The sequence below is a fragment of the Copidosoma floridanum genome, unplaced genomic scaffold (genome assembly GCF_036245765.1).
Source record: "Copidosoma floridanum isolate Cflo_tuat_1 unplaced genomic scaffold, Cflo_Japanese_pri ptg000001l, whole genome shotgun sequence".
Classification (NCBI taxonomy): Eukaryota; Metazoa; Arthropoda; class Insecta; order Hymenoptera; family Encyrtidae; genus Copidosoma; species Copidosoma floridanum.
Genome location: NW_028321878.1, coordinates 16372838 through 16387467, shown reverse-complemented (window position 1 = coordinate 16387467; position 14630 = coordinate 16372838). Strand labels below are relative to the sequence as shown.

The 14630-nt window shown below is 33.3% G+C and overlaps 1 protein-coding gene across 1 annotated transcript; it reads left to right on the top strand.

The window, feature by feature from the left end:
* The first annotated feature begins 3575 nt into the window (after nt 1-3575).
* LOC149376058 (fatty acyl-CoA reductase 1-like) lies at nt 3576-13989 on the top strand. Its single transcript, XM_089590097.1, has 5 exons — nt 3576-3763; nt 4717-4938; nt 5847-6110; nt 12370-12597; nt 13677-13989. Exons 1-5 carry the CDS (start codon nt 3576-3578, stop codon nt 13987-13989), a joined length of 1215 nt encoding a protein of 404 aa, XP_089446223.1.
* The last annotated feature ends 641 nt before the right edge of the window (nt 13990-14630 follow it).

Sequence of the window (14630 nt, the reverse complement as noted above, 5' to 3'; positions counted from 1 at the left end):
ACCCAATAAAAATTTTGTATATGCTTCTTACTATTATTTACAACTATCTTACGTGTTACTTAAAAGTTTTCCAATGTGACTTGGAACTTATCTTACTTGAAAGCTACTAACCACTAGTAATTATGGTACTGTAACTTTATATCACAAAGCCGTAAAAAGTCTTTAATTCAGTTAAATGGGTATTTAATTGATTTCATTGAACCTTTTTAGTCGTTCGATGATCATAAGGAGGAACATTCAATAGAAAGTGCAACTTCTGTGTTGGCTAATACTTCATACATTGAATAATAGTGTGATCAGCTGAGGAAAAAAACAAAGTATTATTTTTATTACCATTATTTGGGACATCCAGTTATTTTTTTTTTTGTTTTTATCAATCAAGATTTCTTATGTATACATCCAAAATCTTGATAAAAGTAAACTGTAAGCTTTGGTTTTTGATGTACATATCTAAGGAAATTATATATAGCATTGAGGTTTTCCGTATAAGTGAAACGTGCACGCAGTTTGCTAATGCAGAATGCATTTTTATGACAACAGCTTTTGACATTGTGAATATTAATTTTCTTAAAAAAACCATTGCTTCAAACAAAGTTCAGCAGACACTACAGCTTTTACCACAGCTATATGATGAGAAATTATTTTTACGAATTTTTTTCGAGAAAGATACTCATTAGAAGTTATCATAAAAGAACAAGTTGCTGTACTTTTTTAATTTTTAAGTGCAGTTAAATGTGATTTGTACCGAAAATTTTAAATTTCCACACAATGATCTAAGGGAAGCAGAAGAATAAAGTTTTGTTCAAAAAATATTTTATTTTCAATGATTTTTTCACAATTTTTTATAAATGAGTTATGTTTCTTCAAGACTACCGTATAGAAACTAGAGCCGACCTACATAATACATTCCTGATAAAATTAACATTCCCTAAGAATCCTCTACTCAGATGTCCGTCTCAGGAACAGCGATACGCGCGCGGCGAATCGCTACAATGACGGGACACGCTATCCCTTTGCTTCTTTTCCTTACCATCTAACGATAGCTCATGCAAATCGAAACACCTCCCACGAGTGGTACAAACAGGTGAGGTAACGTGGCTGGTGTACGCAATGGGATAGCGTTATCTAACCCTCTGCACCCTACTTCTAAGATCTCGTTTACATGCAAATGCATCCGAGGGAGAACGGAGGGATGGAGCTGGGTAAGCTTAAGATGATGTGGCAGAGGCATCGGAAAATCAAGCGTCATGCGAACACGGGGGTCGTTCGATCAATTTCGTGTTTGCTTTTTTTTGATTGCCATTTTTTTACGCATCCAGAAATGTCAGTTTGATAAACATAAACCGTTCACGACATTCACTCTTTTTGGTACATCCGATTCAAAGATTAGATTCTGCTTTCTTTGCATATTTCTGCTTATTATTTATACTTTTTTATTGATTTTAATTAAAAAACGTCAATAAATACAACTACTAATAACTTACTTGTACATCAGGTTGAATTAATTAGGCTTATAATATGCGTATGTATCATTTACGGAAGTTCTCGTATTTAACAGTAATTCTGTTGAACGATGATAAAATTACTATACGAATTTTACAATCTAAAAAGGAATCGCAAAGTTTGACTTTCTCTATTTTCTTCTCCGTTTGCTAAAATTTCTTTAATGCTTTAATTATTTCAGCTCATTACCACATCAACGTACCCATAAATTAATGATTTCACTTGTGGAAGGATAGTAAATTGGGATATCGACATTAATATTTCTAGTTTTTTTTTTTAGAGTTAAAAAATGACAAAGTGGGTAAAGAGAAAGACTTATTGCAGTAATGCATCCAAACAATTTTTTTCGGGTTTTTTGGCATTTTATCAAACAAGGTCAGTTGTACAAAAATTTAGAAATAATTTTTCTAAGTTTGTACCTAACTACTTGAGATAGATCAGGTACACTCCACACCACAAAAAAATGTTTTATTTCTTATAATGTATATACTTCGATAAATTGACGCCTCATACAAAGTCTATCCTTATTCAGATTTTCCAATATTAATTTAAATAAGAAAATGTGAATAAGGCTAAACTTGATACGAGGCGTCAAAATAGTTCTTTTAATTTACAAACAGGATGAACTGTTTGCTCATTAAATTTTGTCTACTTCGTACATCTATTTTCATCTGGCTAAAAACGTACGGTGTTATGTATTTAACCTATGGATATTTAACCTATACATTACAGCGTTATTACCACAAAAAAATGAAAATAGCTTGATGATGAATTTTTGAAGCACCATGCAATATACTTTTAACTCTAGAACTAAAAACTATTAATACACTAATGCAATTGTAATCCAGACGATCCTGTTACTTAATAGAGCTGTCTGATATTAAAAGTTATATAGGTATTTATTTGTCATAATTAAATATATTTATACACTGAGAGAAAAAAAAGTGTTATTTTTAATAGTAAAAATTATTTTTATTTTAACAATTAAAATTATGGTTTGAAAAGTTAAAATTATGGTTAGAACAATCAAAATTTTTATACGGGAAAGTGAAGTTTATTAGGCGATCCTTATAAAGTTTACAGTTCCAGCATAAGTACAGTACATAATACACTAGCTCGTGTGCATTATCCTTGCGTCTATAAGCCTACAATGGCCCACTAAATATCGAGGGTAGGGGGCCCACCTAGGGTTGCCAACTTTTTAAAATTGTAATAGAGTACATTTGGTTCGAAGGAGGGAAAATTAAGAGTACAGACCTGAAAAATAGAGTATTTTTTATTTTAATTTTTAAAACAGTATTTTTTTTGTGTACTCTGTTTCCCATAGTTTTGTATATTTTTGTAATCTTTTCTTTGACTTGATCACATTTCGTTTCTTAGGTGTGCTAGTAGTATCACTGTTATCACAAGATTCGTCAGTATTATAATATTCATCATCCATTGCAGACAAAATGTTCTGTACAAGATAGTCAATAAATAAAAGGTAGAAAAAGACCGAGAAAAACGAAGCCGCTTGCCCGAAAACAAATTATTGATAATCGTACACAACATAGACCTATCAAAATTGAAATATAGAGTCCCCTTCAGCGGCTAGCCGGTCGGCCGAACGTCAACAGTCAACATAGAGTCCCTGTCTTTAGAGTTTTATGAAAATATAAGGTTCATTCGAAGATGAAGATCCGATGGTTCGATCGTCCAATCGAACATCGAACCGAAATACGCATTCGGAACGGCTGGAACAGTAGGATATTGTTCCCCGATTGAAACTATGAATTTTCAAATAACGTTCGTCACTTAACCTACCATCGGTAATGGCGTGCTCAATTAAATAAAAAAAAACCTGGTGTACCAAAAAATAGAGTATTTTAGCGTACTCTGTGAGCATTATAGAGTATAGAGTACGCTTCCATGAAATAGAGTACAATACTCTATTTAAGAGTACGGTTGGCAACCCTAGGCCCACCTCTTTCCATGTTCTATACCTATTGTAGTGCATCTATCTGCAGTGCTGGGCCCACTTTCTTTCGAGCTCGTGCGCGTTTCTGATCTGCGGGGACTGTTAGTCTGCGATAATGTTGCTGCGCGAGTGGTACGGAGAGCGAGAGATTCTCATAACTGGAGTGACAAGCCAATTGGGCCGTAATTTGTTGGAAAAATTATTGAGGTCCTTTCCAGGCGTCAAACTCCATCTCATCGTGAGGATTCGCGATGGCGTGGAAAAAGACGATCGCGTTCAGAAGAGCATTTGGAGTTCTCCGGGGTAGGGTGATTTCCTGTTTTTATTTTCATTTCTACCATTTTCTCTCTTTCTCTCTTTCTCTCAGTCCATACGAACAGTGGTACTAGTTTAGTGAGTTCAAAGTGTAGTCTCTGTCGAGCACCTTTTGTAGTGATTTGCCAAGGACTAACTCGCACTTCTTATATTCATACGAAATTAATAATGATATAAGTTAGTGAGTATATGAATCTCATGTATAATTGGCTGTAGAAAGTAAGACAATGTTGCTTCAGTGATCTCTGGTCTAAAAAAAGTTTGCCACTCCAACGTTTTTTATGTTGTAACTGTTGTAATGGATTTGAAACATAGAAATTACTGAACATAAATTAATATTTATTATAATCATTGTACATAATCTATGATAAAAATTATTTAAGTAAAAACTTTTTTTTGCTTAATATCATTAAGAAACCAATGCTTGAAATAGAAAGCTTTGAATAACGAGAAAATATTTTTGCTATTTAACTTACTAGAGTGAAAAGTAATATGAGAACGCAATCGTGTACTCAATATAAAATTTCTAAAAAAAAAGTTTTATTATTGAAGTAGGTATTTTTCTATATCTACTGCATCTCCAAAAAAAATGATTTTTTTGTGAAATAATAACAGAATTTTTATAAAGTATAAACTCTGTAAATAACTGTTTTACACAAAGCATAGAAATTGATTTATTTTAATATAAACCTCTTTGGTGAATAAACTCGTTCAATAGCTCATAAATTGTACAACAAGAACCAGCACTGGGGGCGTATAATCTTGCATCATATTAATCAGCTAAACCACATCATTGCATTTTTTAAACTTAAGCAATCAATACAAATACAAAAAATTACAAGAATTTTCAGTCACACAAGAAAGTAGCAAAAAAAAAAAAAAATTACGAAGAACTTGAAATACGCCACTGCATGAGTAAATCTCGACTGTCTTCTTCCCAGCTTCGCACGGCTTCGTCAAGAGAGACCCGATGCTGCTTCTTGCATCAAAATCTACGAGGGTAATCTTGTCCATACTCATCTTGGCTTACAATACTACGAACAGAAGGCATTGGCCAATGTTAGCATTGTCTTTCACGTAGGTGGTAATCCCGCATGTCTTCTCGAGTTCTGTGAACAGCTGCCGAATCTACGAGCCGTCGTCGTTGTCGATGAACTGTTGAGGTAAGGACAAGTTGTAAGAAAACTGCTTTCGTGCAATGTATGATTTAAATCTGAAGGTGCGAACTTTTATAACATTGAACGAAAACGCAGGATACTATCAACAGGATCTAACCTTTTACTTTTAAAGTAATTTCTAGCAGTGGCTACTATGAACGTTTATACGCAGTAAGGACCCAAGTCATTACATAATTGAGTCATAAACCGTATGCTTTTCAACCAAATACAACAATAAACTATACTGTAAATTCAAGTTTTGTTTTAATTTTTACTCGTTAAAACATCTTTTAAGTAATAATACAGTAATTATAAATGCTCAGAATCTGCATGACATAAAATATCTTGTCACTAGTTTAACATGCTTGCAACGGTGTTGAAACTCTAACAAACATGATTGACGAACAAAGCTTTTTAAGTCAGTTGTTTGGATTGAAAACTGTATAGTATAGGGCCAAACAATGAACAAATTAAAACGAGTTTCACAAAAAACAACAATTTTAACCACACCATATTTACATATTTGTTAACAACTGAATTCTTTTCATTACGTACTTTCAGAGTTTTATGTTTCAAATACGAGTATTTTACTATATTTGGTGGAAGTTTGGGGAAGTAATGGGCAGAAAAACTTATTTCACCTAAAGAGTATCACTTATTTTTAAATACGAAGGCTTATGTGTGCTCATGGATAAGAGTGTTGATCAATAAATTGGTTGCTCATTAAACCCGTAGCCCAAACTCGTGAATTTCTTATTTTTAAGAGCCAAAAATTCTGTAGAAAAAAAAGGTCCAGAAAAAAGTGTACCTACTTACTCACTGGATTGCATAAGCTACCTAAATATTAATTTTGCTGACAGAAATGAAATATTGGAAAGCAAAAAATTCAATTTTCTTGCTTTCATACGTAATAGATGCAAGGAGGACCAGATAATAGAGAACCACATGGGCCACGACAACTTTCCAACGGACCTGCGGTTGGGCATAGTTCGGCTTCCACCAGTGGCTCCAGCCTTGCGTGAACCAATGCCTGGTTACGTCGAGCTGCTGAAAGCGCCCACGGCCGTGATGGTTGGTGCAGGATACGTGCTGGGTCGGAGTGATTTTCCAGTTGAAATTTTGCCCATCGACGTAGCGACTAATACGCTCATTGTGGCCGCCTGGGACATTGGGCAGAGGTTGGTTATGCGATTACCGCTTTATTGCAATGATTTTCTCGTCATCAAGTACACTGAATGTCAGACTATTATGTCCGTCGATGGAATACAATCGATTGTATAGTGTCCACTTTTTTGGATAAGTTAAGCAATTTTTTTAGAACGAAGTTCTTTATGTCGCGTTACTCGGGGGGCTGGAATTTAAAAACCGACAGATTTTTTTTTTTTTGAAACGAAAGTGGTTTACCCGGAGTCTCTTCCTCTCAAGTTTCCCTTCTTACCCCGTACCCCACATTTACTGTTCTCTATACACTTCCCCTCTCCCCACTAAGTATATATGCATATCACCCAACCGTGCTATACTTTTCTGTTTCTACACACCTTTACCCACCGTTCCCCCTCACATTCCAAAGCACTGAATTTTTAAACAAGTTTCAATTTTTTTTTCCCAGAATCATTTTTATTTCACTTTAATTTTTTTCCTTTACAATTATAAAAAAAAAAAAAAAAAAAAAAAAAAAAAAAAAAATTTAAAATAAACATGTAGAATGGAGTTGAAGAACGTATCAATTGAAAAACGTATCAATAGTTTTTAAAGGCGCTTATTTTGAATTCGAGAAACAAATTATGTTACATTATCACATATTTACATAAATGAAGTAATTCATTAAATCAGTTATAAATGAATTATGTAAGATCATTACATAAATATATTTCGAGTTTCATGTCATTTTAATGGTTTTTATGGGTACTTATTTTTAATTTGATAATTAAATAATGGCACAATGTCATGAAGTAATTATATAAAAATAAAACAAAAATTGTATTAATGGGCTATAAAATCGAAAAAAAAATAAGTGAAAAAAAATTGTTTTTTTTTAATTGATGAAATGAAATATAAATATAACATAAAATAAAATTACAAAAGACATGAATAAATACAATAGAGTGAAAAAAAAATGTAATAAAAAAGGGAATGAAAAAAAATTAAATAAAAAAGGGAATAAAGAAAAAAGATTAAACATGAAAATAAAAAAAGAAATTAAATAAAAAAAATACAAAAAAATTTAAAAAATGTTATAAAATGAAATATAAATATAAATTAAACAAGAAATGAAAAAAAAAAAATACAACAAGAAATTAAGAAAAAAATAAAACAAGAAATTAAAAGAAAAAAAAACAAATGAAAAAATTATAAAGGAAATTAAAACAACAAACCAGGGGGTATTGATGGGTCATGGGACCCACGGTGAGAACAAAGTTCTTTAAACATGAGATGGGTATAGACACAATTTTTCTGGTAACAAGGGGGTCGCCAGACCCACAGGAAGAACGAAGCTCTGTAAACGTTAGTACTGCATTCATGTTGTTTACAAAAACAAAAACTTGAAAAACGAATGAAAAAAAAAAAAAAACAATTAGTAGTTTAGTTCTTCCTGTGGGTCCCGCGACCCCCTTGTTACCAGAGAAATTGTGTCTATACCCATCTCATGTTTAAAGAACTTCGTTTTTACCGTGGGTCCCATGACCCATTAATACCCCCTGGTTTGTTGTTTTAATTTCCTTTATAATTTTTTCATTTGTTTTTTTTTCTTTTAATTTCTTGTTTTATTTTTTTCCTAATTTCTTGTTGTATTCTTTTTTTTTTCATTTTTTTTTGATGGAACCACTCATTACACATAAAAATGCAGTTTAGTGTGAAGATATTGCACTAAATTAATTTTCTTTTTCTGTTCTTGTAATGAAAAAAATAACAAGTTTCCAATACTTACACTCGTCTTACTTCTCTTGTCTGTTTCTACTTTTTTTCAGACGATAAATTTTTAGGTGACATTTAACCATTTTGTACAATTTTATATGCGTTCTCTTGTGAAGAATGATTTTCAAATGAAGTCGTATGATTATTTGTCATGAATACAATAAAAATATGATGCTGCCGTCTCTCTCGCACTCGTAACAAAATTATCGCATGCGACAACTTTGCATAGTAGTGGTAGATGATTAGAAAGATACATTTTATTTTCACGAAACATGTAGTCTTTTTAATTTAACTTAAACCCCAACTTTTTTTGGCCATCAGTACTGTTTTTTTTGTTTTTTGATTTAGTGAATTTCATAATACCCGTTTAGTATCAAAAAGAGCACAACAACTCGCTTGTTACGAATGAAAAAGAATAAAACGCAATAAGTTGAATTGAAGCTTATTTCCGTACAGTTAAAAAGCGTGACAAAGATGAAATGGCTCGTCTTTTAATTTACCATGAGTAGGTATCTCTGATAGACAGTTTTATAACAGTGAACATTACTAACTCAGCACGACAAATTGAAAACAGACTCGATCCCCGTAATCATAACGATCAACCAGCTTCCTTCGATTGCGCTCCAGCACAGCAGTAGCGAAAAAAAAAAAAAAAACTAAAAGAGTCCATCATTGGCTCGCATGGAGCTCTAAATTGCAAATACAGCTCCTTTCTTTCGCGCGCGGCAGGAGGATATGCAATAAACGTAAAAGCAAACCAGCGCACGGGAACGCACTTTCAGCAGGTTGATTTTCGAGTGGCGCAACGAGTCGGTGATTTTCCACGCACGTGCAGCTCTTGATACTTTTTTTTGTTTTTGTTTTCGTCGCTCATAAGTTACGTAATTGTGTAACGCGTGTTAAAACACTGCAGTAGCGCCGTACACGATAGTTTGCCCAACCAAATAAGGGAGAGCGATAAGGTCACTTGGACCTGCGGGTCAGGTTTAGTGGAAAATTCAGCTGACCGCCGCGCAGGTGTAGAAAGTCATGTGCGGTGAAAGTCCGCGCTCGAGTCCACGTGTATGTGATGTGGCATATGCAGCACAAGGCAACACCGGAGCCCCGACGCGGAAACGATGCTTTGCTCCGGCAGAAATCTCGATTCCTGCGCAGGCAATCGAGCGAAAAGTTTAGCGACGAATTAAACGACGGCGCCGACTTTATTTCTCGTCTCTCTCTCCCTTGGGGGGGCCCTTTGCTCTGCGTTGGCTCTTTCTCTCTCTCCGTTTACAGTTGACATCATATGCACTCGGGATATTACATTCGGGGGGCAACGTAACGGCTTAAGCGAGGAGAGTTAGTACCGAACTTGGTCATTTTCGATAAATTAAATTTGCACCTGCTCGTGCGGAACGTGAATTTAGAACGAGGGCTCGGGTGGGAAAGCTGGGACAAAGTTACGATTTTACGCGCTTGTTTTGTTAACAATATGGAAAGTGTTGATCAATGACTTCATGGTGTAGGGAGTTTCGTTTCAAAAGAGCTTTGTATGTCTCGTTGCCATTAAAGTAATCAAGTCTGGCAGTTTCTGATGAAAACTTTATTGTATCGTGTGTAGGTAAGAGTAACTTTTGGAGCTCCTAGACGAGTGTATATACATAGTCAGAAATATAATGTCAGCCAGTGTAGTGGTAAAACATAAATTCATCTCGTTACCCTTTTAGTTAACAAGTTAAAACTTTAACTGTTTAACGACCTGACCCACAAAAATTCAACATTTATGGTATTTTTACTACTACGATAAGTGAAACATTGATGTGTTCAAAATAATGTTATTATAATTTTTTGGCATGCTCTTGTTTCTACATGTTGTAAAAATTTTTTATAATAATTGCAATAGGAAACATAAACAATCTTTAAATTTTTATACAAAGTACAGTCTTACGGTATCGTAGTGTGCATAGGTGATCGAGATTTATTATAGTGCACACGTAAAAGACATAGGACAATGATCCTGTCAGTTTTTCAAAAAAGAAAAAAACTTTCGAAAAAATTAAATATAAAAAGAGCGTTTTTACGAAATTCTTCTACGTACCTATACACATTTTTTTTATGATAAAGTAATAGTTTATTGGGTAATAAGTGCTTGAAGCAGGAGGTTTTAACGTAAGTGTGGCAATCACCACGTGCACATTGTACTTGTATAAGCCATTTCTGGAGACCTTATTGGTGTACAGATTTCAGCTTTTAGTGCCTTTTTGTGCATCAGTGTGCAAATGATATGGTTATTGTACGCAAACGAAAAAAAAATTTTACTTTGTATACCGTAATTACACTTTACACGATTATTGAAATAATTTTTGGGAATCCTTGTATGAGTACTAGTGTAAAAGTTATTGACATCGAAATTCCACCAATAAGACTCATTGATTTTGACGTAATGATATACAAATCAATGGTGTAAGGAGTTGGGCTCAAATAAAATAATAATACGCACATTCCGAAAGTATTATCGCTGGCAAAGAATACTTAATGTAAGGCACTCAATCCAGATTTCGATACTCATTATCTATAGTCATATATTCTAACAAAGCATTTTTTTAAATTATTTTTACATGTACTTTACCAAAGTCAAATTACACGTCTTACGAGTATTCATAAAAACAAAAATAACATTTTTTACTTATTCATCACACATATCTCAACCACATTATAAAATATGCTTTGATCGTAGGCTTTATATTTTTTTAAATTGAATTTCAGTCTCCTGATTTAATGTTCTAAGAATATAACCCAGTAATTACTAGTTTCTTAATAAGTTAAAAATCGCTCGTATTATCACTTAATTGTTTTTTTTTTTTTTTTTCACTGTCAAATACACAAAGAATATATCCATGATATGTATGAACAGAATAATGTTTTTGCATCAGTCAAGAGATTTTTTTAGTCAAGTGTTGTGACATCGTCAACAACTGTTTGCCTATCCATTAGGCGAATCAGAAAAAATACTACTTGTTTAACCAACTAAATGGTTTTCACAACGAGGTTCCTTGTACTCCAGCGTTTACTAGGTCTACTGATTACCTTCTCAGTACCAGTAAATAGGAGTAGGATACACATACTCGACCATTCTACTATTCCCCAAAAAAAAAACCACAAGACCTGAAATAACATTTCTTGACAAAGTGTTTGAAAAGTATCGAGTCAATTAGAGATTTATAACGAGACTCCGTTTATTATCACTCGTTCCGTTCTTCCACCCACTCTCTCTTTTTCCACCACCAAAGGTTTGACGAGTTTGCTGCTACGAGGCTTATGAAAATTCAAGCGTAGGTGTGCAGCGAATATCTTCAATGTCGTAGTGGCAGTTTTTGTTGCAGCTGCGAGAGTGTTCGTACAGACAGACATATATCCCAAAATAAAACTTTAGTAGGAGTGGCCACGAGTTTTACCCCCAACAGTGCTTCAGATAACATATTTAACACTGCGTATCGTCACTGTATGGTACAATTGGCTGCAATGGGTAGCGAGATTGCGTAATAAAATGCTAACATCGAAGTGTTTGTAACGTTTTATCGCGTACCATTTCTACTGCACGCACGTGATGTGAAACTTGTAGCATCGCATTATTTACGTGAATACTCGTGATTTATGCCTGCCACCCCAACACATGTTAGACTCAAGACTATCCGTACGAGAGTTTTCCTATAAATTAAGTTAATTTCGGGAGGCTGGAGCATTGCGTGAATTTTTGTCTTCAGAAATGGCTCCCGATGATTTTTTGCCCCTTTCGTGTGGGTAGAAAACCATACCGAGAAGAAACTTGGCCATGTGCAGGTAGTGCCGGGGCACTTTCGAATCTACGCGCGGCCAAGCGATTCTTGTCCATTTACGAGGAGTTATTATGACAGGATGGATTTATCGCGAGCCGTGAAATTTCTTTCTAGCATTGTTCTCGACATCTTGACCGATACGTGCGGACGTGGCTCGTCGCTCATGCTTCCGCGAATTGCTGTTGAAACCCGAATGGAAGTAATTTTTTTCGCTTGAATTTAGTGAAACAGTTTATTAATAGCAATATTACCGAATTATTAGTATTGCTTTCTGTGATATCCTCAATTTTATACGTTTTTATGTACAGAATATATTGAAAATGAAAAACTGAAGAAAAAAAATATGTTTGTTGGGTTGGTTACACGACGGAGTTTTTTTTTTTTTTGTTGAAGAGTAACCTTTTACTTTGTTGGTCTCAAGATTAAATATCGATCTTCAAGGCAATTGCATCGAAACACTGCTGCTGTAATTTTTCACAAGCACTCCAATAAAACTACCCTTCGTGCATAATATGAATATTAATTAAATTTTAAAAAATTTCTCGATGCGCAAGAAAGGGTGATTGGGTTTTTTGCTTTAATATTTTCGATCACAAAATCAATTTACCAGTGATTTTATGAAAAAGACCTAGTATCAAGTTATTCACAAATTCATTTAAGTTTATAAAATGATTTAATAAAAATCACATGTTTTCATTTTCTTTAGGAAAACGATTTCCGAGCCTCTTTATTACAATGCATCAACGATCGAGTGTACTTGGGGAGACATTGTTCACAAGGGAAAACGAGGATGCAACAAATACAGATATCCAAGTTTTGGGCTGCAAGGCATCACTTTGTCTATCATTTTGCATTGGCTCATTGTTACAGTCTTTGAGTGGCTGCCATGTTTGATAATCGATGTAATATTTTGGTTGTTTAATCGACAAAAAACGTAAGTATTAAATATTCGATTAAAAGAAATTTTACAAAATAAATAATAAAATTTTGAAAAAAAAACTGTGAGCGAGTGAGTACTAAAAAAAGGTTGGAAAGGGTTGATAAGGCGATTAATTAAGAGCTGCAAGTATGTAATTATGAAAAAAAATCGTATTTTCCTTTACATTTCGAGTGTGGTTATAAGAGGGTATGGGATGAAAAACAAATGTATGAAAGAAAATATTGTCAACTTTAAAAAAAAACTAGTTAAGTGAGAAATTACTATTTGTATAATTGAATAATACGGATACATCTTCGGTGAAAAAATCCAATGGGTACCGTTTTTGAAGTCTCGTGTAATACAGAAAATAAGAATATAATTTTGATAACTACCAAGATTATGGTGCCATTAAAATCTTTGATATTTATACATTACTATTTAACCATCATACACTCAATTGGTATCTTATACATGCTCTACGATTTGGTGAAAAATTACTACTACTACTACTGTTTCACTTATTTTTCCTATTTTATTTTGACATTTAATTTATAATACACCCTATAGTTATTTATTTCATAAAAATAAAAATCTATTATTTATTAGGACACCTCAAAGTTTTAAAAAGAAGTTACACTTTTTATCCCTATTTTGTACTTAAATAATTATCTTGACAAACCATCTTGGCGTTAAGTAGATAAGTGCAGAAAGGCATACTTGGAAAGAATTCACGCAATGAAAATAGCACCATACATGAGTATAAAAAAAATTAAAAAGGGATACTTTTGCTATCCTTGAAAGTGCATACGTCACGGGTGAAATTTTCATTATATTATGTCCTCTGATAGGTTATTTATGAGGAAACCATATAAGATTTTTGACGAAATAATGTATAAATCTTGTAAGATAAAATGAGTACAGATATAGTTTTGATGTGATTTATAAGCAATCGGTGTTGCATAACTGCAGTTATTGTAAATTGTGAGCTTTATTGTCTTACAAAAAAAGGTTAAAATTACTCGAGGTAATCAACACTCTGAACTAGTTACTTAGCAGGTTGTAGCTTAGTAATCTTAATGTATGTATTTTTTCAGAATGCTCCAAGAGCACAACCGAGTACGTGGTCTTCTGAAAGATTTTGAATCGGTGACCTACAGAACTGTCCAAGTAAAGCGTCACAGGATCAACGAGTTGGCCCTGAAACATTTAAGTCCAGAGGAACTGGAGATGTTCCCACTGTATTCCGAACCGATAGATTTGGAAACTTACATCCTGTGTGCAGCTGCAGCGACGCGGAAGTACCTCGTTGGTGAAAAAAATTTGACGATTGTGCAACGTTTCATGCCAACAGTTCTGTTGCTCAAGTTTATTAGTTGCTATTTTGCATTTTATTATTGCAAATCGTAGTAAAAAATGATTTTCTGACGAATTGGTGATTTTTAACTTTTGTCCATTAGAAAATTTTTATTTTTTGGGGTTTTAGTTAATTTTGATACATTCATTTATAAAGGTGGTTGTCATTAAGTTATTCAGAAGTCAGAAAGACTGACGGAAGTAATATTTCTTTTTTTAATTGTTACTTACAAATACTATAACGGTAAATGTTTGGACTTTATAATATTTGGATAACTTTTAGTAGGAAACTGCTATAAATAAAAAGATGAAAATTAGTTTTAACTTTTGAAAATTCTCAAGTTAAAAAGAGTTTGTACATATGTATATACAAGTATGGATGAAGACAAAATTTGTATCATTAGTAAATTAGTGAATCTTAATGAAATCAAGAAGCTATGAAAAAAAAAAAAAAAAAATATTAGAATAAAAACATGGAATAATTTAAAGATATATCAAAGTTTATTTCATTTTAAGACCAGTATGGTTTTTATGATTTATGTTACATCATTGGAAAAGAGAAATTCTTTATTAAAGGGGCTCAAATTATTAAAGCCGTTACTTTTTTTGTTGCATTATTAAATATAAAAATAATACAGTCTGTATATTATAAAAAATTTTCACTTTATTTAAATGACTAGCTTAGCAAGAAAGTA

What these genes read in the sequence shown, in the direction of transcription:
- LOC149376058 (XM_089590097.1), top strand. Translation starts at nt 3,576, where the DNA reads ATGTTGCTGCGCGAGTGGTACGGAGAGCGAGAGATTCTCATAACTGGA. An exon ending in AGCATTTGGAGTTCTCCGGG is followed by an intron (nt 3,764 to 4,716) that starts GTAGGGTGATTT and finishes TCTTCTTCCCAG; the next exon opens with CTTCGCACGGCTTCGTCAAG. An exon ending in GCCTGGGACATTGGGCAGAG is followed by an intron (nt 6,111 to 12,369) that starts GTTGGTTATGCG and finishes CATTTTCTTTAG; the next exon opens with GAAAACGATTTCCGAGCCTC.